We start from the raw sequence: 26,083 nt of genomic DNA on the forward strand, positions 1-26,083 counted from the left end.
TCTTCTAGTCGGTGTCCTTGTTATCCAAAGCAATGTCGCCTCATAACAAAATGGTGTTTCTTATACACACACCCTAACCCCTTTAACCTCTACCCAGCGTCTTCATTTGTCATCACCGTGGAATGAAATTATCCTCATGGGGTCATTCGATCCCACAACTCTTGAGGATCTCTCAAATGCTACTTGTTGTCTGTCTGATGGTGTGGTCTGCCAGTAGTCGGCACTTGTTGTCTGTCTGATGGTGTGGTCTGCCAGTAGTCGGCACTTGTTGTCTGTCTGATGGTGTGGTCTGCCAGTAGTCGCCACTTGTTGTCTGTCTGATGGTGTGGTCTGCCAGTAGTCGCCACTTGTTGTCTGTCTGATGGTGTGGTCTGCCAGTAGTCGCCACTTGTTGTCTGTCTGATGGTGTGGTCTGCCAGTAGTCGGCCTCAGAATATGACATATCGGACACGCTGAGGTGTGACAGTGGAGCTGGAGGAGAGCGAGAGATGGAGGAGAGTAAGCGCGTGCGAGAGAGACGGAGCTCAAATTCAATGTGTTCCTCATATCATACATCAGCTGAGGTAATACCGAACACCAGGAGGGTCGCTTGGCTGGTTCAATCCCATCCCATCTCCTATCCAATCCCCCACAACCACACTAACAGGAAATAAATTAAATCTTGGCGACCCGTGGCTCAGCACAGCTCACGCCAGAGCTCCAGGATTATAAAGGGGAGGTCGAAGGTGACCGTGTCTGGCAGCTACACACAGAAACTTTATAAATGGCCCCGGGCCCCGGAGCCATAACTGCCTTGTACTGATAGTAACCAGTAGCCGGATTCAGCACAGCCGGACACCCACACAGACATGACAAACACACACTCACATGAAAGCAGGCGCATACACACACACACACACACACACACACACACTACAGTACCTATAGAAAGTCTTCAACCCCTTGAACATCATCCACATCTTGTTGCATTACAAAGTGGGAATTGAAATATATTACATTTTTGGTCAATGATCAACACAAAATACTCCAGAATGTCAAAGTGAAAACAACTTGTTTGTCTTTTTTACTAAACTGATTTCAAAAAAATCTATATCTAAAAAATTATTTTTTAAAGTTGCATCAGTATTCACCCCCTTTGTGTAGTCAAGCCTACATTTATTCAGAAGTCAGATTGGTCTTAACCGTCCTCCCGAGTGGTGCCGTGGTCTAAGGCTCTGCATCACAGTGCTAGCTGTGCCACTGGAGATCCTGGTTCGAGTCCAGGCTCTGTTGCAGCCGGCCGCGACCGGAAGACCCATGAGGCGGCTCAGAATTGGCCCAGCGTCGTCCGGGTTTGGGGAGGGTTCGGCCGGTAGGGATGTCCTTGTCCCATCGTGCTCTAGTGACTCCTGTGGCGGGCCGGGCGCAGTGCACGCTGACATGGTCACCAGGTGTACGGTGTTTCCTTCTCTGTGCTTCCGGGTTAAGTGGACATTGTGTCAAGAAGCAGTGCGGCTTGGTTGGGTTGTGTTTCAGAGGACACACGGCTCTCGACCTTCGCCTCTCCCGAGTCCGTACGGGAGTTGCAGCGATGAGACAAGACTGTAACTACCAATTGGATACAACAAAATTAGGGAGAAAAAATTAAGTCTTAACCAATCACATAAATTACAGTATATGGACATAATAGGGGCTGAGAAACCTTCAGCCCAAGCCCTTTACAGAGAAACCGTCAGCCCAGCCCTTTACAGAGAAACCGTCAGTCCAGCCCTTTACAGAGAAACCGTCAGCCCAGTCATTTACAGAGAAACCTTCAGCCCAGCCCTTTACAGAGAAACCGTCAGTCCAGCCCTTTACAGAGAAACCGTCAGTCCAGCCCTTTACAGAGAAACCGTCAGTCCAGCCCTTTACAGAGAAACCGTCAGTCCAGCCCTTCACAGAGAAACCGTCAGCCCAGTCATTTACAGAGAAACCGTCAGCCCAGTCATTTACAGAGACACCGTCAGCCCAGTCATTTACAGAGACACCGTCAGCCCAGTCATTTACAGAGACACCTTCAGCCCAGTCCTTTAGAGACACCTTCAGCCCAGTCATTTACAGAGACACCGTCAGCCCAGTCATTTACAGAGACACCTTCAGCCCAGTCCTTTACAGAGACACCGTCAGCCCAGTCCTTTACAGAGACACCGTCAGCCCAGTCCTTTACAGAGACACCGTCAGCCCAGTCCTTTAGAGACACCGTCAGCCCAGTCATTTACAGAGACACCGTCAGCCCAGTCCTTTACAGAGACACCGTCAGCCCAGTCCTTTACAGAGACACCGTCAGCCCAGTCCTTTACAGAGACACCGTCAGCCCAGTCCTTTACAGAGACACCGTCAGCCCAGTCCTTTACAGAGACACCGTCAGCCCAGTCATTTACAGAGACACCGTCAGCCCAGTCATTTACAGAGACACCTTTAGATCCTCCAGTCAGGAAAATGATCCTTCGTTACATTGCTACATTCTCCTGTCCTGTCCAGGCCAGCAAACACTACCAGCAGAATGAGAATGAGAAGAATGGGGACGTTAAAGTGCAACGTACATAACACTCTACAGGCAGCCTTGCAACCTACCAGAGGTCAACACTGTGGAGAAAGTCATGTTTACTCTGGAGGGAGAGGAGATAAGAGACGAGATGAGAGCGGGAGACAAGAGGAGAAGACCCTTCACTAGGAGGTCCTGATGAGCAGACATTCCATTACGGGTCTAGCTAGATTTACAACTTAATAGCAGGGTTGACAGAGGTAACGCAGGTAGCCACTCTGCTGGGTGCTGGGTGGCATACCAAATGACACCCTATATAGTACACTACTATTTACCAGGGAACATAGGGCTCAGGTCAAAAGTAGTGCCGCACTATATAGGGAATAGGGCTTCATTTGGGACGCCCTGCTGGTCTGGGGGGGAACGTAGGGTCAAGGAGACCAGGCCACCCAGGCAAAGAAGCAGGAATCCAGACAGCAGAGCACACAGCGAAGCCAGGGTCAACGAGCTGCTCATCAAACATGGGACTCCCACAGAGAAGAGAGAGAGAGAGAGGTGAGGATCACCATTTACAGATAAGTTTACTTTGTCGGGTGACTGAGGAGCCTCGAGTCAGACACGGTCTAAGGAACAGCTGCCATGCAGAATTCCAAGTACATGCAGCGGTCACATGACCAGTCGCATTCATATTCAGAGGAAAGAGACGGTCTGGTGGTGAAAGGTGGATATCTGGCCTGACCTACCAATCAACTCATCCTCACCTCACTCTCAACGCAGGAAACTCAGGATTGATTAAATGGCTCCTTTCTCTTCACGGCATGGCAGGCAGGCCTCCAGGCAGACAGACAGGCCTCCAGGCAGACAGACAGACAGGCCTCCAGGCAGACAGGCCTCCAGGCAGACAGACAGACAGGCCTCCAGGCAGACAGACAGACAGGCCTCCAGGCAGACAGACACAGGCCTCCAGGCAGACAGACACAGGCCTCCAGGCAGACAGACAGAGGCAAACAGCACCACAGGTCTGGTCTGGAGGCAGATGCTGGTGTAGAATGCCGTGTAGCGGAGGACAGGTCACGAGACGGGTAAACTAGAAAAGCAGGAAACAGACAGGACAGTGGAGTCCAAGGACTAGCGAGCACTGTGCCATGCTGCAACCAAACACAACATGTACGGTGTGAACAGGTGTCTCTCCTTCTGTGCTCTCTTCCTTATCCAGACTGCAGTTTAACACATATTCCACATCTCATTATGGGAGACCGGAATTCTGGGATCAAGGGACTGTTGGAGGGAACGTAGCCAGCAGTGTTCCCAGATTCCCACCTGGGAATTCTGAATCTGTGAGCCTCTGTGGGTCACTGATACTTCCTGTGCTGTGGCCTCTTCGCTCTTTTCTGGTGTAAAGACCTGTGTTGGGTATAAGTTTGGGGCTAGAGAAAGGGGATTGTGTTCAGTCTGGGATATAGGGCCGGGGTCCAATAGGGCTGAGCTGAGCTGGGCTGAGCTGGGCTGGGCTGGGCTGGGCTGAGCTGGGCTGAGCTGGGCTGGGCTGGGCAAATCCAGGCCACAGCTGTGTGGCTCGCCCTCTCCAACCCTGTCTAATGGCTTTCTCTCTCTCTCTCTCTGTGTGATTCCAACGTCTGCTTCATCATTTCACCCCCCCCCCCCCCACCCCAAAATGCATTCAATGTAGCATTCATGACCAGAGTAGGTTTTACGGCTGTCATTAAACAGAGTCTTTCATGTTGTCCGAGGACAACCGGTGGGGAGGCTGTGATTTGTAACAGTAACGACTGGCAGAGGCTTTAACTGAACCGACACAGCAGGGCTGAGTGGCTGGCTGAGAGCACATGGCTGAAAAGAGGACTATGGTGTTTAGTCTGTAGCAGCACACAGCTCTGCAGGTTGTGTGTAGTACAGAAGGGCTGGTGGGGAGGGGCACAGCTCTGCAGGTTGTGTGTAGTACAGAAGGGCTGGTGGGGGGGGGGGGGGGGGCCACAGCTCTGTAGGTTGTGTGTAGTACAGAAGGGCTGGTGGGGGGGGCCACAGCTCTGCAGGTTGTGTGTAGTACAGAAGGGCTGGTGGGGAGGGGCCACAGCTCTGCAGGTTGTGTGTCGTACAGAAGGGCTGGTGGGGAGGGGCCACAGCTCTGCAGGTTGTGTGTCGTACAGAAGGCCTGGTGGGGGGGGGGGGGGGGGGGGGGGGGGGGCACAGCTCTGCAGGTTGTGTGTCGTACAGAAGGGCTGGTGGGGGGGGCCACAGCTCTGTAGGTTGTGTGTCGTACAGAAGGGCTGGTGGGAGGGGCCACAGCTCTGTAGGTTGTGTGTCGTACAGAAGGACTGTGTGGAGAAGGGCACGACATATCAAACCATTTTGAAATGTAAAAAAAAATAAAAAATGAGTCTTTCGTATAAAAAACAAGTTGAGGATGTAGTACTTCCTGTTTTTGGTGGCGATAGTAAACATGCCCTAGTCCTCCAGGTCCTTACAGACAGGGTCCTCCTCCGTCCTGCCCGTCAGAGAAAACGCTCAGCGGTTAGAGCAACACCGCCAGAAAAGGCCATTTCATTTCAACAGCCACTTAGTTCTGGCCTGGGCATCTCTCCCTCTCCTCTCTCACCCTGCATCTCTCCATCTCCTCTCTCACCCTGCATCTCTCCATCTCCCCTCTCACCCTGCATCTCTCCATCTCCCCTCTCACCCTGCATCTCTCCATCTCCCCTCTCACCCTGCATCTCTCCATCTCCCCTCTCACCCTGCATCTCCCCTCTCACCCTGCATCTCCCCTCTCACCCTGCATCTCCCCTCTCACCCTGCATCTCTCCATCTCCCCTCTCACCCTCCATCTCCCCTCTCACCCTCCATCTCCCCTCTCACCCTGCATCTCCCCTCTCACCCTGCATCTCCCCTCTCACCCTGCATCTCCCCTCTCACCCTGCATCTCTCCATCTCCCCTCTCACCCTGCATCTCTCCATCTCCCCTCTCACCCTGCATCTCCCCTCTCACCCTGCATCTCCCCTCTCACCCTGCATCTCCCCTCTCACCCTGCATCTCCCCTCTCACCCTGCATCTCCCCTCTCACCCTGCATCTCCCCTCTCACCCTGCATCTCCCCTCTCACCCTGCATCTCCCCTCTCACCCTGCATCTCCTCTCTCACCCTGCATCTCCTCTCTCACCCTGCATCTCCTCACCCTCTCCTCCGCTCGTTCCCTCCATCTCCTCTCTCACCCTGCATCTCCTCACCCTCTCCTCCGCTCGTTCCCTCCATCTCCTCTCTCACCCTGCATCTCTCCATCTCCCTCTCCACCACTCGTTCCCTCCATCTCTGAATATCCGCCCTCCTGGGCCGTGTGATAAAGCGACTACGTACAGACAGAGTAAGGCTGGCGGATACTGTGAAGTACACACAAACTAACAGTGTGGTTATACCTGAAGCTGTGGCATCACACAGAGCGTAGCGTGTGTGGAGAGTTAGGCAGACACATCGTCGGCCGTACACACACACACACACACACAGCATACTCTGCTGTACCCAGCACCACTAGGAGGCCGAGACTGATTCCTATTGGCCGTTGGAGACACGGCGCGTAATGTTGCGTAGCCCCGCCTTTCAGCCACTCGCAACGCATCCCTAAAGCCTGTGTTTTATGAATGAGTGTGAGAATGGATCGTATGCAATGTGTACACACACACACACACACTAAAATACTACCCTCTCATCATACACACCCTGCTCACTCAAACTGTCTATTGGAATAAGTCATTAAATAGGAGCCCAGTATGGGCTCAGTCAAATGTCTCACACACCGATCAAGATGCTGGGCAGCGTGACATGGAAATAGACAACGAAAAACTACAATCTAATCTTCCCCAACAACAACTGGATTCATGTGAATCATAATCCGGTTTAATTTGGAACGGCAGTTGGGTTTAAAAATGCAACCGTCGACACATCTGTTACCAACAGCTCTAGACTGAGAGTCACAACACAGTTTTTAAAAAACACACATCCTTAAAACTGCCGTGGACCAGCATACATTTCACCTAATTAGACGGTTAATGCTTTACTGGGAAGCCCTGTGTACGTGCACTACTTCTGACCAGGGCCCATAGTGCTTTACCCATAGGGCTCTGGTCAAAAGTAGTGCACTAAATAGGGTGCCATTTGGGACGTAGACGTAGTCTAACCAGTATGTAAATGGTAACTGCTTCGTGTCGGCGTGCGAGTCGTTACATTGGGAGAGAACTCCACTAGAGTAAAGCCCATTGGCTTTCTATGAAGTCCGTCCTGCCTGGCTGGCAGACAGCTGCAGGAGCCTCGGTTGCTCTGCTTCTATACTAGGTAAACAGTGACATCTACGGGTAGGAGAAAACTAAAACTAACCGCACAAGGAGAGGAGAATATCTCATAAATTGCAGGCGCATGGTGAACCTAACAATGGATCTACATTGGTGTGAATTTTTAATATATATATATTAGACGAAATATGAAGTAACAGCATGACAACAAAATAGGCTAGCACAGTGTAAAAGAGTATATGAGTTAATGACTAGTTCTACATCAGTGGGTCTCTCATGTCATCCTGGTTAATGACTAGTCCTACATCAGTGGGTCTCATGTCATCCTGGTTAATGACTAGTCCTACATCAGTGGGTCTCATGTCATCCTGGTTAATGACTAGTCCTACATCAGTGGGTCTCATGTCATCCTGGTTAATGACTAGTCCTACATCAGTGGGTCTCATGTCATCCTGGTTAATGACTAGTCCTACATCAGTGGGTCTCTCATATCATCCTGGTTAATGACTAGTCCTACATCAGTGGGTCTCATGTCATCCTGGTTAATGACTAGTCCTACATCGGTGGGTCTCATGTCATCCTGGTTAATGACTAGTCCTACATCGGTGGGTCTCATGTCATCCTGGTTAATGACTAGTCCTACATCAGTGGGTCTCTCGTGAATCGAGAGAACAGGCGTGAATCGTTATGAAGGTTCAACAGGCGTGAATCGTTATGAATGGTCAATAGGAGTGAATCATTAAAGGGGAAAAGGGATATCTAGTCAGCTGCACAGCTGAATGCAATCAGCCGAAATGTGTCTTTCGTATTTGAATCCTAATTTAATCATTACGCATGTTTAATAGGAGTGAATCATTATGTATGTTTCATAGGAGTGAATCATTACGCGTGTTTAATAGGAGTGAATCATTACGCGTGTTTAATAGGAGTGAATCATTGTGCATGTTTAATAGGAGTGAATCATTACGCATGTTTAATAGGAGTGAATCATTATGCGTGTTTAATAGGAGTGAATCATTATGCGTGTTTAATAGGAGTGAATCATTATGCGTGTTTAATAGGAGTGAATCATTGTGCGTGTTTAATAGGAGTGAATCATTGTGCGTGTTTAATAGGAGTGAATCATTGTGCGTGTTTAATAGGAGTGAATCATTATGCATGTTTAATAGGAGTGAATCATTATGCGTGTTTAATAGGAGTGAATCATTACGCGTGTTTAATAGGAGTGAATCATTATGTATCTGTAATAGTGCATGCTGCTCACTTGTCGATACTGACAAAAGTTTCTCGCTGTTTAACAAATGTTTTCACAAATCAAGTCTGACATCATGCTATCTGGGAGAGCAGTAAATTCATCTGAGGAAACTGCTTGTGGTGCCGTGGAGATGCCAGAGGGAACAATGGTGTCTCTTTACAGTGGGGCAACACTGCCCTCTGGTGGTGGACAGGGGAAATGGGCTTGACGATTTCAATATTGCCGGGTCTTGGAGGACATACACACTTAATTAAACCCCAAATTAGTTTTTTTTTGCCTTCTTTAGTTGTAGATTCTACAGTTACTGATAAAAAAAAACAGCAGAGATAATGGTCTGTCTTTACTTTCCAGAGTAATTAAAAAGCATTAGTTATTTGTTGCCGTAAATAAAATAAAAAATAAAAATTCAGCCACATCTGACAACAGCAGACACTGTCTTCACCCCCAGGTGCAGCTCTCCATACAGACCGTGGTGGCAGTCACAAATTAAACCCTATTCCCCAAATAGGGCACTACTTTTGACCAGAACCCGATGGGGAGGTAGGGTGGCATTTTGGAGCCCCAGTCTGAACAGAACAGCCATTAAGCCTTAAGCCTTCCCTGAAGCTCAGAGCGATCTATCCAGCAAAGACTCGTGATGAGAGCCAGCCGGGAGGCAAGCGTGGGCCTAACACACACACAGAGCTGACGCCACCAAAAACCATTACAGGCCGTTCCCAGTTTAATCTCCACCGATTTGCCCGTGACAGTCTCCCCTTTCCCAATCCCCACTGTCCGTCAGGAAGACGGACACACACACACACGGCCTGGACCCCCCCCCCCCCCCCCCCCCCAGTGCCTGTCCATCACCCTGGGTCTAAATAAGGACCTAACACACCACCTGCAATTTCCCCCCCCCCCCCCAGCCTCCCTCTCATCTCTGAGCTGATGAAGTCAGAGGGAGGGAGAGAAGAGGAGGGTGCAAGTGGAGATAGCGCGAGAGGGATTGAGGGAGGGGTAAGAGAAATAGGGGAGGAGGAGAGAGGGGTGGATGGAGGGAGGGGTAAGAGATAGAGGAGGAGGAGGAGAGAGGGGTGGATGGATGGAGGGGTAAGAGAAAGAGGGGAGGAGGAGAGAGGGGTGGATGGATGGAGGGGTAAGAGAAAGAGGGGAGGAGGAGAGAGGGGTGGATGGAGGGAGGGGTAAGAGATAGAGGAGGAGGAGGAGAGAGGGGTGGATGGAGGGAGGGGTAAGAGAAAGAGGAGGAGGAGGAAAGAGGGGTGGATGGAGGGAGGGGTAAGAGAAAGAGGGGAGGAGAGAGAGGGGTGGATGGATGGAGGAGTAAGAGAAAGAGGGGAGGAGAGAAAGTGGCAATGTCACACCCTGTTACCTGCCTTTGGTCAGAGTGACAACACGGTCACACAACGGCCTTCAACCAAGCCCCCAGGATAGCTAGTGTGTGTGTGTGTGTGTGTGTGTGTGTGTGTGTGTGTGTGTGTGTGTAAGGTGTCATAGCCTACAGAGAAACCATCTAAAGCACTTTGTGTAAAACCACCTTCAGTTCACACCTCAGATTTCACAGAGCTTTGGTATTGCTTTTATTATTGTTATTGTGTCTGTACCACAGCCTGGAGAACCGGACCCCAGACCCAGCCCGGAGAACCGGACCCAGCCTGGAGACCCAGCCTGGAGAACCGGACCCCAGACCCAGCCTGGAGAACCGGACCCCAGACCCAGCCTGGAGAACCGAACCCCAGACCCAGCCTGGAGAACCGGACCCCGCCTGGAGAACCGGACCCAGCCTGGAGACCCAGCCTGGAGAACCGGACCCCAGACCCAGCCTGGAGAACCGGACCCCAGACCCAGCCTGGAGAACCGAACCCCAGACCCAGCCTGGAGAACCGGACCCCGCCTGGAGAACCGGACCCAGCCTGGAGACCCAGCCTGGAGAACCGGACCCCAGACCCAGCCTGGAGAACCGGACCCCAGACCCAGCCTGGAGAACCGGACCCCAGACCCAGCCTGGAGAACCGGACCCCAGACCCAGCCTGGAGAACCGAACCCCAGACCCAGCCTGGAGAACCGGACCCCAGACCCAGCCTGGAGAACCGGACCCCAGACCCAGCCTGGAGAACCGGACCCCAGACCCAGCCTGGAGAACCGGACCCCAGACCCAGCCTGGAGAACCGGACCCCGCCTGGAGAACCGGACCCCAGACCCAGCCTGGAGAACCGGACCCCGCCTGGAGAACCGGACCCAGCCTGGAGAACCGGACCAGACACATAGCCAGTCAATACAATAAAAAAATTTAACGTAACCTTTATTTAACTAGGCAAGTCAGTTAAGAACAAGTTCTTATCTACAATGACGGCCTACCCCGGCCAAACCCGGACGACACTGGGCCAATTGTGTGCCGCCCTATGGGACTCCCAATCCCGACCGGTTGTGATACAGCCTGGAATCGAACCAGGGTGTCTGTAGTGACGCCTCAAGCACTGAGATGCAGTGCCTTAGACATTAACCATGACAAACAGCACTATAAGTTGCCTTTACAAATGGTCCCCCAGTCCGTATGTAGTGCACTACGACCTACTAATGCCAGACGGTCATAATCACGTTTCATACAGCACTAGAACTCTGATACAAGTTACATACTCGTGTGTGTGTGATGGTGTGTGTGTGTTTGTGTGTGTGTGTGTGTGTGTGCATACGTATGTGACAGACACCTCCAATGAGTAATGCTGGCTGCTGAGTGACTATAATTGTCATGCCTCTGGCAGAAAGCATCTCTTCTCAGTCTAATAGTCTCATTAAACTATGAATAACCATATGTCTGTGTCCCAAAACTCACCCTTTTCCCTATGTAGTGCCCATAGTGCCCTGGTTAAATGGAGTACACCGTAAAAAAGGGGCCATTCCATGGTAACGGAATTACGCAGAGACTCAGATGTCACGTTAAAATTTTTATACATTTAAGTCATTTAACAGATGCTCTTATAAAAAATAAAAAAATAATTTTAAGGTGATTTACGAGAGTAATTAGGGTTAAGTGCCTTGCTCAAGGGCACACGGCGGTTTTTTAACTAGTCGGCTCTGGGATTCGAACCAATGACTTTTCGGTTACTGGCCCAGAACATACCGCCAAAAACGGTTGATTACAAAGTTTAACAAAACCATATGCACAAGAACTACAGTACTTTCATTTCCACTACAGATTTTACAAAAACACATTTTACCGGAAGAACTGTTGAGATAAATGTTAACTGCACCGTTTCCCATTATTTTACTGTAAATTGTACAAAGTTGTCATTATGCACAGAGCTCTATGGCTGACTAAACCATCGGGTTTTGTTTGGCATACAATTTAAAGTTTTTTTTATTATTAAAATCTGCATCTCCACTTAATTCCGTTATCGTGGAATCGCCCGATATAGAATAGGGCGCCATTTGGGATACAAACCCTTATCTGAGATGCATTACAGGAGGAGTTACCAGGAATAATTAGCCCACACATGTACAAATATTTATTAAATACATAGCACAGTATCAGGACACCATATGCCCACGATCTGCATACTAAGCAATTCAGACCATTAAGGAATGGAACAAATGAGTGGTGAGTGAGCGTTGGCTACGGCCCACAACACCCGGGTTTATTGGTAGCCAATTAGACAGAGAGAGAGAGACACACCTTCTCTGTATTCATGTGTGACTAAACTGAAAATATCGATGAAGATTTTATTCTATTTTATTCAAGTACCGTGTTTGTTATGAATAAATGTGTTTTAATTTCTCTTTACTTAAGAGATTTGAAGCGTAACATAATGACATGCATATTATAAAAATGTATTTACCCCCCCAAAAAAATGTTTCCCATGTTTTGATGTCTTTCAGTCTCCCTCAGTCAACCTGCCACTGCAGCAATCAAAAAGAGGGGAATAATTATTGAGAAAAACACAGGTTAAATACAACCACATTTCCTGTTGTACAATTACACCAATTTCTCCTAAATTGCAGGACCACAAACAACCCAACAGCAACACAGTCTTCAAACATCCCACTTCCTCAGTGTGGATAAACACTCTCTCTAGTCACACCGTCTGGGCCACGAGAGCCAGGGAGATACAAGTAGAGACCAGACATGCAGAGAGAGAAAGAGAGAAAGAGAGAGAGAAAGAGAGAATAAAGAAAGTGTCCTGCCCGTCTGCCCTCTTTCCCATTTGGCCGCCCGTCTGCCTGCCTGACTTCCAGTTTGCCTTCCTGGGCTCCTAATGGAACAGACCAGATCACCGGGACAATTATTATTTTTTTTTTTAAATCTTTATTTTAACAGGGAAAACAGACTGAGACCTGGATCTCTTTTACGGCTGTGCCCTGTGTAAACATGTTGACATGTACAGTTTTAGACATACAGACAAGAACATTTCAAAACATACACAATTCAACAGAAACAATCACAGACAACATCATATTGATCCTCCATAAACATTTTAAAATGGGCAAGGGACACCAGAGTGTCTAACTTAAGTTGGATCTGCAGTTTGTTCCATAAATAAGGTGCAAAGGAACTGAAGGCAGTCCTACCCAACTCTGTGGAGACCGCAGGAGTCTCTAATGTAATCCACATCTGTGATCTGGTTTTAAAATTAGTACATCTTGTGGAAATTAATGATGATATATATGGAGGTAGTTTTAAAAGAAGTGCTTTATAAATAAACAAGAGAGCATGTTGCTCTCGCCTCACAGATAGAGAGACCCAACCCACATGTTGATATAGGATACAGTGATGAGTTCTGTAACTATCACCCGTGATAAACCTGAGTGCACAATGGTAAATAGCGTCCAGTGGTTTTAATGTGTTTGCCGATGCATGCATATAGATAATATCACCATAATCTAAAACGGACAAAAAAGTAGCCTGCACAATTTTTTTCCTATTTACAGAGGACAGACAAGCCCTGTTTCTGTAAAGGAATCCTATCTTGAATTTGAGCTTTTTTCCCAATTCAGTAACATGTTTTTTAAAAGAAAGCCTATCATCTAATCATACCCCTAAGTATTTATATGCAGAGACCTTATTGATTTGAGTACCATCCAAGCTAGTGATTACAAACGTGTTTCTAACTGAGAGTTTAGACCTAGAAAAAAACATGACATTTGTTTTCTTAGCGTTTAAAACAAGTTTAAGCTGTAAAAGAGACCCCTGTAGTATCCTAAAATCAGACTCCAACTGCATTAAAGCTTGGTCCGCTGTTGGAGCAATAGAGTACATCACTGTGTCATCTGCATATAAATGGAATTTACAATATCTGACATCATCACCAATGTTGTTTATATAAAGTGAGAACAATAGTGGGCCAATTATTGAACCCTGAGGGACCCCTTTAAGTAACTGTAAGGGGTCAGACTTGACCCCATCGACCATGACGGCTTGAGTTCTATCTTTAAGATAGTCATAAAACCATCGGCAGGCATCAGTGCCCAGTCCTATTGATGACAGCTTACTCAAAAGGATAGCATGGTCTACAGTGTCAAAAGCTTTTGACAAATCTATAAACAACGCAGCACAGTGCTTTCTATCGTCTAAGGCATTTGCAATATCATTTACAACAAGCATAGTGGCCGATGTGGTACTGTGTTTAGATCTAAAACCAGATTGATTGGTACTAAGAATACTGTTAGCAGAAAGAAAAGATTGTAACTGTTTGTTGACTATAGATTCTAGAATCTTTACCAGACAAGGGAGCCTAGAGATGGGTCGATAGTTATCCAAATCACTACCGTCACCTCCCTTATGTAATGGCAGAACAAAAGCTGCTTTCCACACCTTAGGGATATTTCCTGTGCTTAATGTTAGATTAAAAATGTGTGTTACTGAACCAGCAAAAATAGGTGCAGCACACTTAAGTAAGTACGGGTCTAAATTGTCAGCGCCTAAGGATTTCTTAGTATCAATGGCACACAGGGCAATTAGAACCTCTGCTTCAGTTATTTTCTGGAAACTAAAAACAGGGTTACCATTTTTCAGAGTAACGGTTGAAAAGCAAGACGAAAAATCAACTAACTGGCCAGTACCACAAAGTCCACTTTTCCTTTCAAATAAAAAACCAGCAGAGATGAAATGCTTATTAAAAGCATCACAAATATCATTTTTTTCAGTTAGAATACAGAAGTCTGAGGTAATTTGCTTAGGAAGAGAAACAGCAGAATTCCCCCGTTTCAGTGAATTAACGGTTTTCCAGAATTTTGCAGGATCTCCTGCAGAATCTGTCATAGCATTAAGGAATTAGAATTAGAACCCATTCCACAGGCTCCCTGGGCTCCTAATGGAACAGACCAGATCACCGGGACAATTAGAACACATTCCACAGGCTCCCTGGGCTCCTAATGGAACAGACCAGATCACCGGGACAATTAGAACCCATTCCACAGGCTCCCTGGGCTCCTAATGGAACAGACCAGATCACCAGGACAATTAGAACCCATTCCACAGGCTTCCTGGGCTCCTAATGGAACAGACCAGATCACCGGGACAATTAGAACCCATTCCACAGGCTCCCTGGGCTCCTAATGGAACAGACCAGATCACCGGGACAATTAGAACCCATTCCACAGGCTCCCTGGGCTCCTAATGGAACAGACCAGATCACCGGGACAATTAGAACCCATTCCACAGGCTCCCTGGGCTCCTAATGGAACAGACCAGATCACCGGGACAATTAGAACCCATTCCACAGGCTCCCTGGGCTCCTAATGGAACAGACCAGATCACCGGGACAATTAGAACCCATTCCACAGGCTCCCTGGGCTCCTAATGGAACAGACCAGATCACCGGGACAATTAGAACCCATTCCACAGGCTCCCTGGGCTCCTAATGGAACAGACCAGATCACCGGGACAATTAGAACCCATTCCACAGGCTCCCTGGGCTCCTAATGGAACAGACCAGATCACCGGGACAATTAGAACACATTCCACAGGCTCCCTGGGCTCCTAATGGAACAGACCAGATCACCGGGACAATTAGAACCCATTCCACAGGCTCCCTGGGCCCCTAATGGAACAGACCAGATCACCGGGACAATTAGAACCCATTCCACAGGCTCCCTGGGCTCCTAATGGAACAGACCAGATCACCGGGACAATTAGAACCCATTCCACAGGCTCCCTGGGCTCCTAATGGAACAGACCAGATCACCGGGACAATTAGAACCCATTCCACAGGCTCCCTGGGCTCCTAATGGAACAGACCAGATCACCGGGACAATTAGAACCCATTCCACAGGCTCCCTGGGCTCCTAATGGAACAGACCAGATCACCGGGACAATTAGAACCCATTCCACAGGCTCCCTGGGCTCCTAATGGAACAGACCAGATCACCGGGACAATTAGAACCCATTCCACAGGCTCCCTGGGCTCCTAATGGAACAGACCAGATCACCGGGACAATTAGAACCCATTCCACAGGCTCCCTGGGCTCCTAATGGAACAGACCAGATCACCGGGACAATTAGAACCCATTCCACAGGCTCCCTGGGCTCCTAATGGAACAGACCAGATCACCGGGACAATTAGAACCCATTCCACAGGCTTCCTGGGCTCCTAATGGAACAGACCAGATCACCGGGACAATTAGAACCCATTCCACAGGCTCTGCATGCAGGGAGGGAGCAGGAGGGATTTGCATGTTTGAAGCATGTGATTAATGTCCCTCTGCAGCTGTAGTAGAACACATTGAGTCCCAAATGGCATGCTATTCCCTATGGGCCCTGGTCTAAAGTAGTGCACTGCGTAGGGAATAGGGAGCCATTTGGGACACATATGAGGTAGAACGTTCTCCCCCTCTCTGCTCCCTGATGAGAGGGACGCCCGGAGGGCTACTATTCACAGCCCAGCAAACAGGCTGCAGCAGACCCCCTTCACTGGCTCTATCTCCATAGACAGACACACACACACACATAAAAGATTCAGGTGGTACACACACACAAAGGTAGAGACGTACAGGCCACACACACACACACACAAAGGTAGAGACGTACAGGCCACACACACACACACAAAGGTAGAGACCACACACACACACACAAAGGTAGAGACGTACAGGCCACACACACACAAAGGTAGAGACGTACAGGCCACACACACACAAAGGTAGAGACGTACAGGCCACACACACACACAAAGGTAGAGACGTACAGGCCACACACACACACAAAGGTAGAGACGTACAGGCCACACACACAGGTTATATTTTGTGCACAGACAACACACCCACCCTTCCATTCTTCCCTCACCTATGAAGAAAGCCTCCTAGTAACCCGGTGTGGGCCGTCATTGTCAATAAGAACATTGTTCTTAAAACTGACTTGCCTAGTTAAATAAAAGGTTTAAATAAATAATCTGTCTCGTCATCTCTGATGCCTGGACAACATGCAAATCACATGCAAAACCAGGAAGGACTACATCCAGACAGCCAACGTTCCCCGGCAGAGAGAGAGTAGCGGAGGATTCTGTTCAGAGTCAGGGATTTAGGAGGAAGACAAACCAGGAGGGACTACATCCAGACAGCCAACGTTCCCCGGCAGAGAGAGAGTAGTGGAGGATTCTGTTCAGAGTCAGGGATTTAGGAGGAAGACAAACCAGGAGGGACTACATCCAGACAGCCAACGTTCCCAGGCAGAGAGAGAGTAGCGGAGGTTTCTGTTCAGAGTCAGGGATTTAGGAGGGAAACAAACCAGTCTTAGTTTAAGTGCTACAAGATAGACTGGTGTTTACATTTCAGATGTCTGGGCCTTTTGCTGGAGTATCACTCCACTGCTGCACCATTGAAATAACAACCAGCCCTCACACAACAGACAAACCATTTCAAAAAGCTTTTTTTAAAAGGGGATTTAGCACATTTCCATTTCCTGTTAAATTAAAAATGTATGAACAACATTGTAGAGAAATAAACCGGAGTGTATTCATCAGGGCAACAAGATACTTTACAATGCAGACGGGCCCCAATGGAGCTCTCCTACAAACACCAGCCTGACACCTTGTTATCTGAACCCATAGAGGGGGGGGGGGGAGAGAGAGGCAGGCAGGCAGGGGGGGAGAGAGAGAGAGGGGGAGGCAGGGGGGAGAGAGAGAGAGAGAGAGGGGGAGGCAGGGGGGAGAGAGAGAGAGAGTGGCAGGGGGAGAGAGAGAGAGGGGCAGGCAGGGGGGGAGAGAGAGAGGGGCAGGAGGTCTAGCCTACATGCCATCTTCTGACTTTGACAGGAGACACCTATCAGAGCGCTAAAAGTATATCGGGGACAAAAATATCTGAGAGAGACGGACAGAGAGAGACAGACAGAGAGAGAGGAGTCATTTGGTGGTTCATGGTGGAGGGAGAGAATGACGACAAGTCATCATTATGGGATGGAATAGAATGAGCTGGATTCCTGCAATAACTCTGTGGGTGGTAGCTCTGTGGGGGGCTGGCTCATAGAAGAGAAAATACCACCTCTTAGTAGGCTGGCATCGCTGCATCTCCACTGAGTTGGCTGGCTGGCTGGCATCTCTGTATCTACACTGAGTTGGCTGGCTGGCATCTCTATCTACACTGAGGTGGTTGGCTGGCATCTCTGTATCTACACCGAGTTGGTTGGCTGGCATCTCTGTATCTACACCGAGTTGGTTGGCTGGCATCTCTATCTACACTGAGGTGGTTGGCTGGCATCTCTGTATCTACACTGAGGTGGTTGGCTGGCATCTCTGTATCTACACTGAGGTGGTTGGCTGGCATCTCTGTATCTACACCGAGGTGGTTGGCTGGCATCTCTGTATCTACACCGAGTTGGTTGGCTGGCATCTCTGTATCTACACCGAGTTGGTGGCTGGCATCTCAGTATCTACACTTAGTTGGTTGGCTGGCATCTCTGTATCTACACTTAGTTGGTGGCTGGCATCTCAGTATCTACACTTAGTTGGTGGCTGGCATCTCAGTATCTACACTTAGTTGGTTGGCTGGCATCTCTGTATCTACACTTAGTTGGTGGCTGGCATCTCTGTATCTACACTTGGTTGGCTGGCATCTCTGTATCCCTCCAGTGTATCAGATGTTGTCTGATTATTAGGACCGGCATGTTGTCTGATCAGGACCGGCATGTTGTCTGATCAGGACCGGCATGTTGTCTGATCAGGACCGGCATGTTGTCTGATCAGGACCGGCATGTTGTCTGATCAGGACCGGCATGTTGTCTGATCAGGACCGGCATGTTGTCTGATCAGGACCGGCATGTTGTCTGATCAGGACCGGCATGTTGTCTGATCAAGACCGGCATGTTGTCTGATCAGGACCGGCATGTTGTCTGATCAGGACCGGCATGTTGTCTGATCAGGACCGGCATGTTGTCTGATCAGGACCGGCATGTTGTCTGATCAGGACCGGCATGTTGTCTGATCAGGACCGGCATGTTGTCTGATCAGGACCGGCATGTTGTCTGATCAGGACCGGCATGTTGTCTGATCAGGACCGGCATGTTGTCTGATCAGGACCGGCATGTTGTCTGATCAGGACCGGCATGTTGTCTGATCAGGACCGGCATGTTGTCTGATCAGGACCGGCATGTTGTCTGATCAGGACCGGCATGTTGTCTGATCAGGACCGGCATGTTGTCTGATCAGGACCGGCATGTTGTCTGATCAGGACCGGCATGTTGTCTGATCAGGACCGGCATGTTGTCTGATCAGGACCGGCATGTTGTCTGATTAGGACCGGCATGTTGTCTGATTAGAACCAGCATGTTGTCTGATTAGGACAACTGGGCCAGACTGTCGCTCCATGACGTGATGAACTATTAGTTTCCAGCCATCGGCCGCCCTGATAACAACCAGATGCCTGGCTGGACAGGGGCTGTGAGAGCAGTCAGAGAGACGTGGGAGGGGGGGTTAGAGGGGCTGGAGGGTGAGGAGAGGGACAAGGGGTCTGTTGTGTTTCCCTGAGCAGGCCAGGACAGGCCTCGGAGTGTTCATTAAACCTTGTCAACTCAGAGGCCAAATCAAATGTTATTGGTCACATGCTACGGAAACAACAGATGTGGACTCCCAGGCCTTTCCGTACAATACAGAGAGAAAGAAAATGGAGAAACAGAAAACACGTCATAGAAACACAATGAGTAACGATAACTCGGCGGCTTCAGTCTGAGGCGTCCCCACAGACCCTGGTTCGATTCTAGGCTGTATCACAACCGGCCGTGATCGGGAGTCCCATTGGGCGTTGCACAATTGGCCCAGCGTCGTCCGGGTTAGGGTTTGGCCGGGGTAGGATGTCATTGTAAATAAGAATTTGTTCTTAACTGACTTGCCTAGTTAAATAAAATGTTAAAATAATATAATGTTTAATGATAACTATGCACATGCAACTAGGAATAACAGTGACAGATAATAAACTGCTTAGTGTACGCACACACAGCGTCTAGCTGCTCCACACAGACCCCCCCCAGCGTCTAGCTGCTCCACACAGACCCCCCCCCACCCCCCCAGTGTCTAGCTGCTCCACACAGACCATCCCCCCCAAGCGTCTAGCTGCGCCACACAGACCCCCCCCCACCCCAGCGTCTAGCTGCTCCACACAGACCCCCCCACCCCCCCCCAGCTGCTCCACACAGACCCCCCCCCACCCCCCCAGCTGCTCCACACAGACCCCCCCCACCCCCCCAGCATCTAGCTGCTCCACACAGACCCCCCCCCCCCCCCCCCTCAGCATCTAGCTCCTCCACCACGCAGCCTGTTCAAGTGCTTTTCAAAGAGTTACAAACTGACTAGCTAAGCATTAACCTACAGCCTACTACCAACCACACTACAGCCAAACAGCCAATCAGCTCTTTATTATGTCTGCAGTAACATGTTCCATTCCCTTCAGAACACAGAGCAACTGGTTATGGACTTTATCATGGAGCAAGACTGCCATCTTGTGGTTAGTTGTGTATACCTTGGTCCATTTGAGACAAACCGAAGCAGACTACTTAACCCCAACCCCCAAACCCATATAGGGCAGTAGGGGCAAAGATGGATACACCATGAGGCCAACAGACAGTAAGGACCAAGATGGAAGATGTGTAGTCCACAGTAGACAGCGCTACCACTAGACCACCAGACACATTCACACCAATTTCATAACTTGCCATTGGCCTGTTGACCTACCTGTCATCAACAAAACCCAACCACCCAGTGACCCCCATCCCAATCCCCTAACCCTTCCACCCCGTGACCCCCATCCCCTAACCCTTCCACCCCGTGACCCCCATCCCCTAATCCTTCCACCCCAGGACCCCATCACCTAATCCTACCACCCCGTGACCCCCATCCCCTAACCCTTCCACCCCGTGACCCCATCACCTAACCCTTCCACCCCGTGACCCCATCACCTAACCCTTCCACCCCAGGACCCCATCACCTAATCCTACCACCCCGTGACCCCATCACCTAACCCTTCCACCCCAGGACCCCATCACCTAATCCTACCACCCCGTGACCCCCATCACCTAACCCTACCACCCCAGGACCCCATCCCCTAACCCTTCCACCCCGTGACCCCCATCACCTAACCCTACCACCCCAACACCTAATCCTACCACCCCAGGACCCCATCCCCTAACCCTTCCACCTAATCCCTTAACCCTACCACCCAGTGACCCCCATCCCCTAACCCTTCCACCCCAACACCTAATCCTACCACCCCAGGACCCCATCCCCTAACCCTTCCACCCCAACACCTAATCCTACCACCCCAGGACCCCATCCCCTAACCCTTCCACCCCAACACCTAATCCTACCACCCCAGGACCCCATCCCCTAACCCTTCCACCCCGTGACCCCCATCCCCTAACCCTTCCACCCCATCCCCTATCCCTTCCACCCCATCCTCTATCCCTTCCACCCCATCACCTAACCCTACCACTGGCCATATTATACTTTTGTTGTTTTCGAGGCCAACTATTTGAACAGCCCACTGGTTCCTACCTGTCATCCTGTATCCGCTCGCTGCCAGCTGTCCAGCCATGTATTCCCCGTCTGAGTTGTTGTGAGAGCAGCCCCATGTCCTCATCCAGATCTTCTGCATGCCAGGGATTACGCTACAGAGAAGAGGATGTATCAACTACAACTACATACAATGAATGCTGGGCCCTTTTACACTATGGGAAGGGACTGTTGGCTTTTAGTACCCTTTTAAATTGATGCTATGACAAAGAACATGTAGATTAGCAAGAAACACAATCTGAAGGGGGAGAGGAAGAGTCGTAGTCTCGAAGCTGCTAAGGAAATTAAGTAATTGGGGTCGACTGAGCTCGACCGCTTGCATTCTATAATGAACCACTAAATGGCAGTGTTACTCTACAATTAAATTGAAGTTGCCAAGAAGTACTGATTTGGTCCCTGGCTAGTGGCAACAGTAGAGCCATCTTCAATACGGCATGGTCATCTCGCTGACGCACGAGGTGAATCTCAAAATTCTCTCTTTGTTTCTTTAGGTCCTCTGTTCACACCTCCTTCTGGATTGGAGGTGGTAAGAGGGGAGGAAAGTGTTAAGGAGGAGAGAGGTTGTGAGGAACGGAGGGAAAGACTATTGAGAAAGAGTCATAAAATAGAGATAAGACCGTAGCAGCACAGAGGTGTGAAGGAGCCATCCTCCAAGTTAGTCTAAGCTTTAAAATGACTGGGACTGAACCCCGGGTTTCCTGCACATCACAATACTTAAGATAGCACCCTATACTAAAGCCCCTAGACATTAGCTCAGGAAGACAAGTCTTCAGCTCTCAGGCAAGGTTCACTCTTTAATCAAACAAGTGTGCATTGCCCACTGCATTGATTTAACCCATACCTGTCTGCTTGCAGCACCTCTGTAGTCTGCTGGGTGTTTCTCTTCCTGGCTCTGGGGATGATGCTCTTCCTGGCATACTGCCTCTCCTGTGGAGTCGGGTCGTCAGCTGACACCATGTCCTCAATGTCATCGATCAGGGAGTCACAAGCAGAAGGCATAATGACGATCTGATAGAAAAACACACACACATAAGAGTTAGACCAAATGTATTTACAAATGTGTCAAGTCCACAATGATACATTAACTTGACCATACAAAATACAGAGTTAAAAAGCCACATTGTGGACCTCTCAGGGTAGTGTAGTCAATGATAGTCCAACATAATACAGTATGTCTCATAGCTAGCTATGTCCCATGTCAATCCACATGTGAACTAGCCACACGCTGTTCTTTGGCGCGAACAACCCCCTCCTCGGCCCGCCTGAGTCCAGCTAACTTCGTTAGAAAAGACTCAGCAGGGACATTTCTAGTTATATCTTCAAAACTTTAATATTAATTGTACAGATAATAAATAGTATTATTTACAAAAGTGGTGTCAAAATAGTATGTCAAATAACTGCGACAGAAGCCTGGTCTTGCTAACAGTTAGCCAATGTTAGCTTTTACATAGATGCATTCTCAGGGAATATTCAATAACTGCTCCATAACTGGGCTATGTAGCTAGATTTATGCATAATAATAACACGATCTATATAGGGCACAGAGTCTGTTTTATACCTATCTTGTCTCTTTAAAAAACGTGCCTTTCTGCCAGCTAACATTTGGGAACAGTAACAGAGCACAACGACCCACGTGTTTCTGTTTTGGAATGGCACGTGCATTCAACTTCGTATTACACTTCCTCACCTGTGTTATGTCCTGTTATTACTTCAGTCGTTAACACGGTGCTAATAAATGTTGACTCTCAAATGGAAGACAAACTCAAAGCTGCTAGCTGGAAGGTTGTTGTTATGATCAGCACTGATACAAAGACTGTCTATTATATTGACAAGAGAGTCGATTAACCGCTCCAACAATGGAAATACATGTCCGCGAAGATGGAAGGCAGGCAGGAAGAGGCTAGATCAGGTGGGACCATTCTAGCCAATCAGGCTAACAGGTCACAGAGACAGATAGAGAACTCATCTTTGTATCTGTGCGAATTGGGGCTGTCTCCATTTTAAAGTAGTCCATTTTCTTCATTGGCCGATTGCACCCAGCAATCTACTTTAAAACAGTGGAAGCCCTCAATGGCAATGTCCATGTTAAAATAGGTTATATCTATCTTGAAGACAGACAACTCAAATAGTAGTTTTTTTCTAAGTTGCGGAATTGCCACGTGCGTCCACTTATAAACCAGTGTATTAGTAACAACCTACCCATTACAACACTTATGTTCGATCAAATAAGCCTCACGTAGCAAATTAGCAATTAAATGTTTTGTAGACCAAATTCGACATTCACGGACCTCCATAGAAAAACTCCTCACTTCGTGGGCTTATTTTTCGTGGGACGATTTTTGGGTGGAGTAAAGCCTCTCGCTTTGCCTCTTTCTCTCTGTCTGGCATACTTGCTGGGCGCATTTTGATGACCACGTGGAACGATGGAAAGGAGTGAGGGACAAACTTCTTGCCTTGTGACAAGCGAAATCCGTTGTCAGTTACCTGAAATGACCCTAATCGCGGTTTATTTTTTGTACTCTTTCTGCACTCACTGAGGGGGGGGGGGCGTGCAGGGTAGGGATTTTCCCACCCAGAATGTCATGTTGCCCACCCAAATGATGCTAGAATCTAGCAAAAACTGATTTCTTTTTTTTTTTACTAGCAAGTCAGTTAAGAACAAATTCTTATTTACAATAACGAATTTGCAGGATATTAGCTCAGAAACAGACAAAATGTCTGCCCACCCAGAAATATAGTCCTAGAACCAATAATTAAATCAATTTCCATAGTGAAGTAACAATTGCCATATTTATATTGCTTTTATTCAAGTTTTGGTGAATTTCAAACATCCAGAATATAAAACATATCCTCAATGGCACCAACCCAACAGGTGGTCCTGTTCAGATGCATTATATATTTATATATATATATATATACACACACAATTTATATCAAAGCTTTCAAATCGAACATACATGTTTTAAAAAGCCATGTTACAATAAAACTGAAAATTAAATCTGTATTTTCAAAATATTCACATAACATACTCTTTCATGCATTCATATAAAAAGAAAAAAACTTTGAATAAGCAGTGTGTAATCTATGGTTACATATCAAATGGCATCCCATTCCTTATATAGTGTACTAGGGCTCGGGTCAAAAGTGCCACTCACTACATAAGAAATACAGTGCCATTGGGGACGTATCCTATTTGTGTTATAATAAGCATCATCCACACACACGGAAAGACAGGCTTTCCTAATCACTTCAAATTGTTGAACCTTGGGAGAGGAATTTGTGACCAGATTCTGGTCAACGAGAGATAAAATGGTTAGCCTGGTTAAACCCGACTGAATGCTGCGTGGTGAATGCAACGCAGTTTTCAATCTGGTTCAACCAGGCTATAAAAATTGTAGGGAATTCCTTTTTCTATAAATTCTTATATAGACTGAAAATCTAATTAGTATAAGAAAAAATAATAATTCAAGTTGAGTTTATAAATACATATTCACATTGATATAAATATGAAATTAAAGAACAAGAGGAAAATATTGACAAGATGTTCTGTGCACTTGGGGGGGGATTCTTTCTACATTGTCCAGTACCTTCACAACAAACAAAAGCATATTAGAGACGCTAACACTGGCAAAATTGTAATCCCAAAATACATGGAAAAATGGGATAATTCAATGATGGCAACAATACTACGTTAATATTCAGTTCAGTAAATTCAAGAAATAAACTGAAATTCCAATTCTCCTCAATGCTTCTCAATGAGAAACACCAATGTGTAAGTGAACCCCAACCCTGGTTACATGAACTCATCATTTGAAGAGTTCCATTTCATTACTCATCACCAAGAAGGAAAGCACTCACTACGCAAAACCATTTACACATAACACACACAAATGAACTGGCTAAAACACAAACACAACCACACTAATGGAAACCAAGCCCTTATATCAGAATATTAATTCATATATGCATCATTCTATCAACATAACACATCCACGTGCCTGCCTGACCATCAAGATACCAGGAAACCATCCTAGATCTCTGAACTCGCATACAACAGGTAAGCCAAACAGTCTGTCACCACGACTACAGTTCTAGAAGTCAGAATATCTGCTAACATGGCACCTAACTGACTAACATAAAACACCCCAAAATAAACCAGCATTAGTATAGTCATAAAACCATATCTGGAGCCAGAGGTAGTCTACAGTACCTAGTGAGCGATCAAAATCATACCTTCATTAAAACATTTTTTTTTTTTAATGGTTTCTAGACTTCAGGGCACCAACCCCCAGGTTACACCAACATCCAGTCAGCAAGGCAACAAGCATATCATTCAATCATCATCTAGGACGAATTTAAGACTATCCTGTCTCTTCTTCACTGTGACATGAACAAAAATGATACGACGATATCTAGGCTACCCAACCCCCCCCCACCATTAGCCGAATTAACATACAACTGAACACATTCAGAGTTCTTTCGGGATTCAAATCAACCAAGTAGCCCACTTGTTCTGCTTGAAAAGTGAACTCCTTTTATTCTCCTACACAAAAAGAAATGCTGATGTCAGTCAGAAACACATTTCCCTTTAAGTAGAGGGAGAAGTCCCACACCTGCTTGTTTCCATTCATGAGCATGTGATTTTAAAATGGAGGGGGGGGGGGGTGATGGCTGTATTAAAATATTCAGATGAGCACCGTAAGGTGCATCTACAATAGCGTTGCTCGCTGACTAAAAGGTACATCTGTAATGGGTATACACGGTATTACTGAATGTGCACCCAAAGGGCCGCTATGTTTTGAGGCACAAAACAATTTAGGCAACAGGGATGTTAATCCAGGAGGGGGTTGAATATCTCTGCTGTAAACAAGAAGCTTGTTCTTAACATCTTAGCTACTAGCAAGTTAGCAAACCAAACACTGGAGCCCTGAGCTGGATATCATTTCACACATCTTAGATTCCCTTACAGTTATACTTAACCTTTAGTTATACAGCACACAACCCCCCCCCCCCCCCCCACCCACCCAAAGAAAACTAATGA

The 26,083-nt window shown here is 47.8% G+C and overlaps 1 protein-coding gene across 1 annotated transcript in view; it reads right to left on the minus strand.

Moving 5' to 3' along the window:
* LOC120047348 (threonylcarbamoyladenosine tRNA methylthiotransferase-like) overlaps positions 1–22,858 on the minus strand; it is a 317,214-nt gene extending 294,356 nt beyond the window's left edge. Inside the window, exons 1-3 of the mRNA XM_038992872.1 lie at positions 22,730–22,858; positions 21,884–22,050; positions 21,025–21,137 (exon numbers count right to left, since the gene is read on the minus strand). Coding sequence (XP_038848800.1) covers positions 21,025–21,137; positions 21,884–22,041 — 271 coding nt within the window. The 5' untranslated portion in view covers positions 22,042–22,050; positions 22,730–22,858. The remainder of the gene's footprint in view (positions 1–21,024; positions 21,138–21,883; positions 22,051–22,729) is intronic.
* Between the last annotated feature and the right edge of the window lie 3,225 nt (positions 22,859–26,083).

The sequence above is a fragment of the Salvelinus namaycush genome, chromosome 5 (genome assembly GCF_016432855.1).
Source record: "Salvelinus namaycush isolate Seneca chromosome 5, SaNama_1.0, whole genome shotgun sequence".
Classification (NCBI taxonomy): Eukaryota; Metazoa; Chordata; class Actinopteri; order Salmoniformes; family Salmonidae; genus Salvelinus; species Salvelinus namaycush.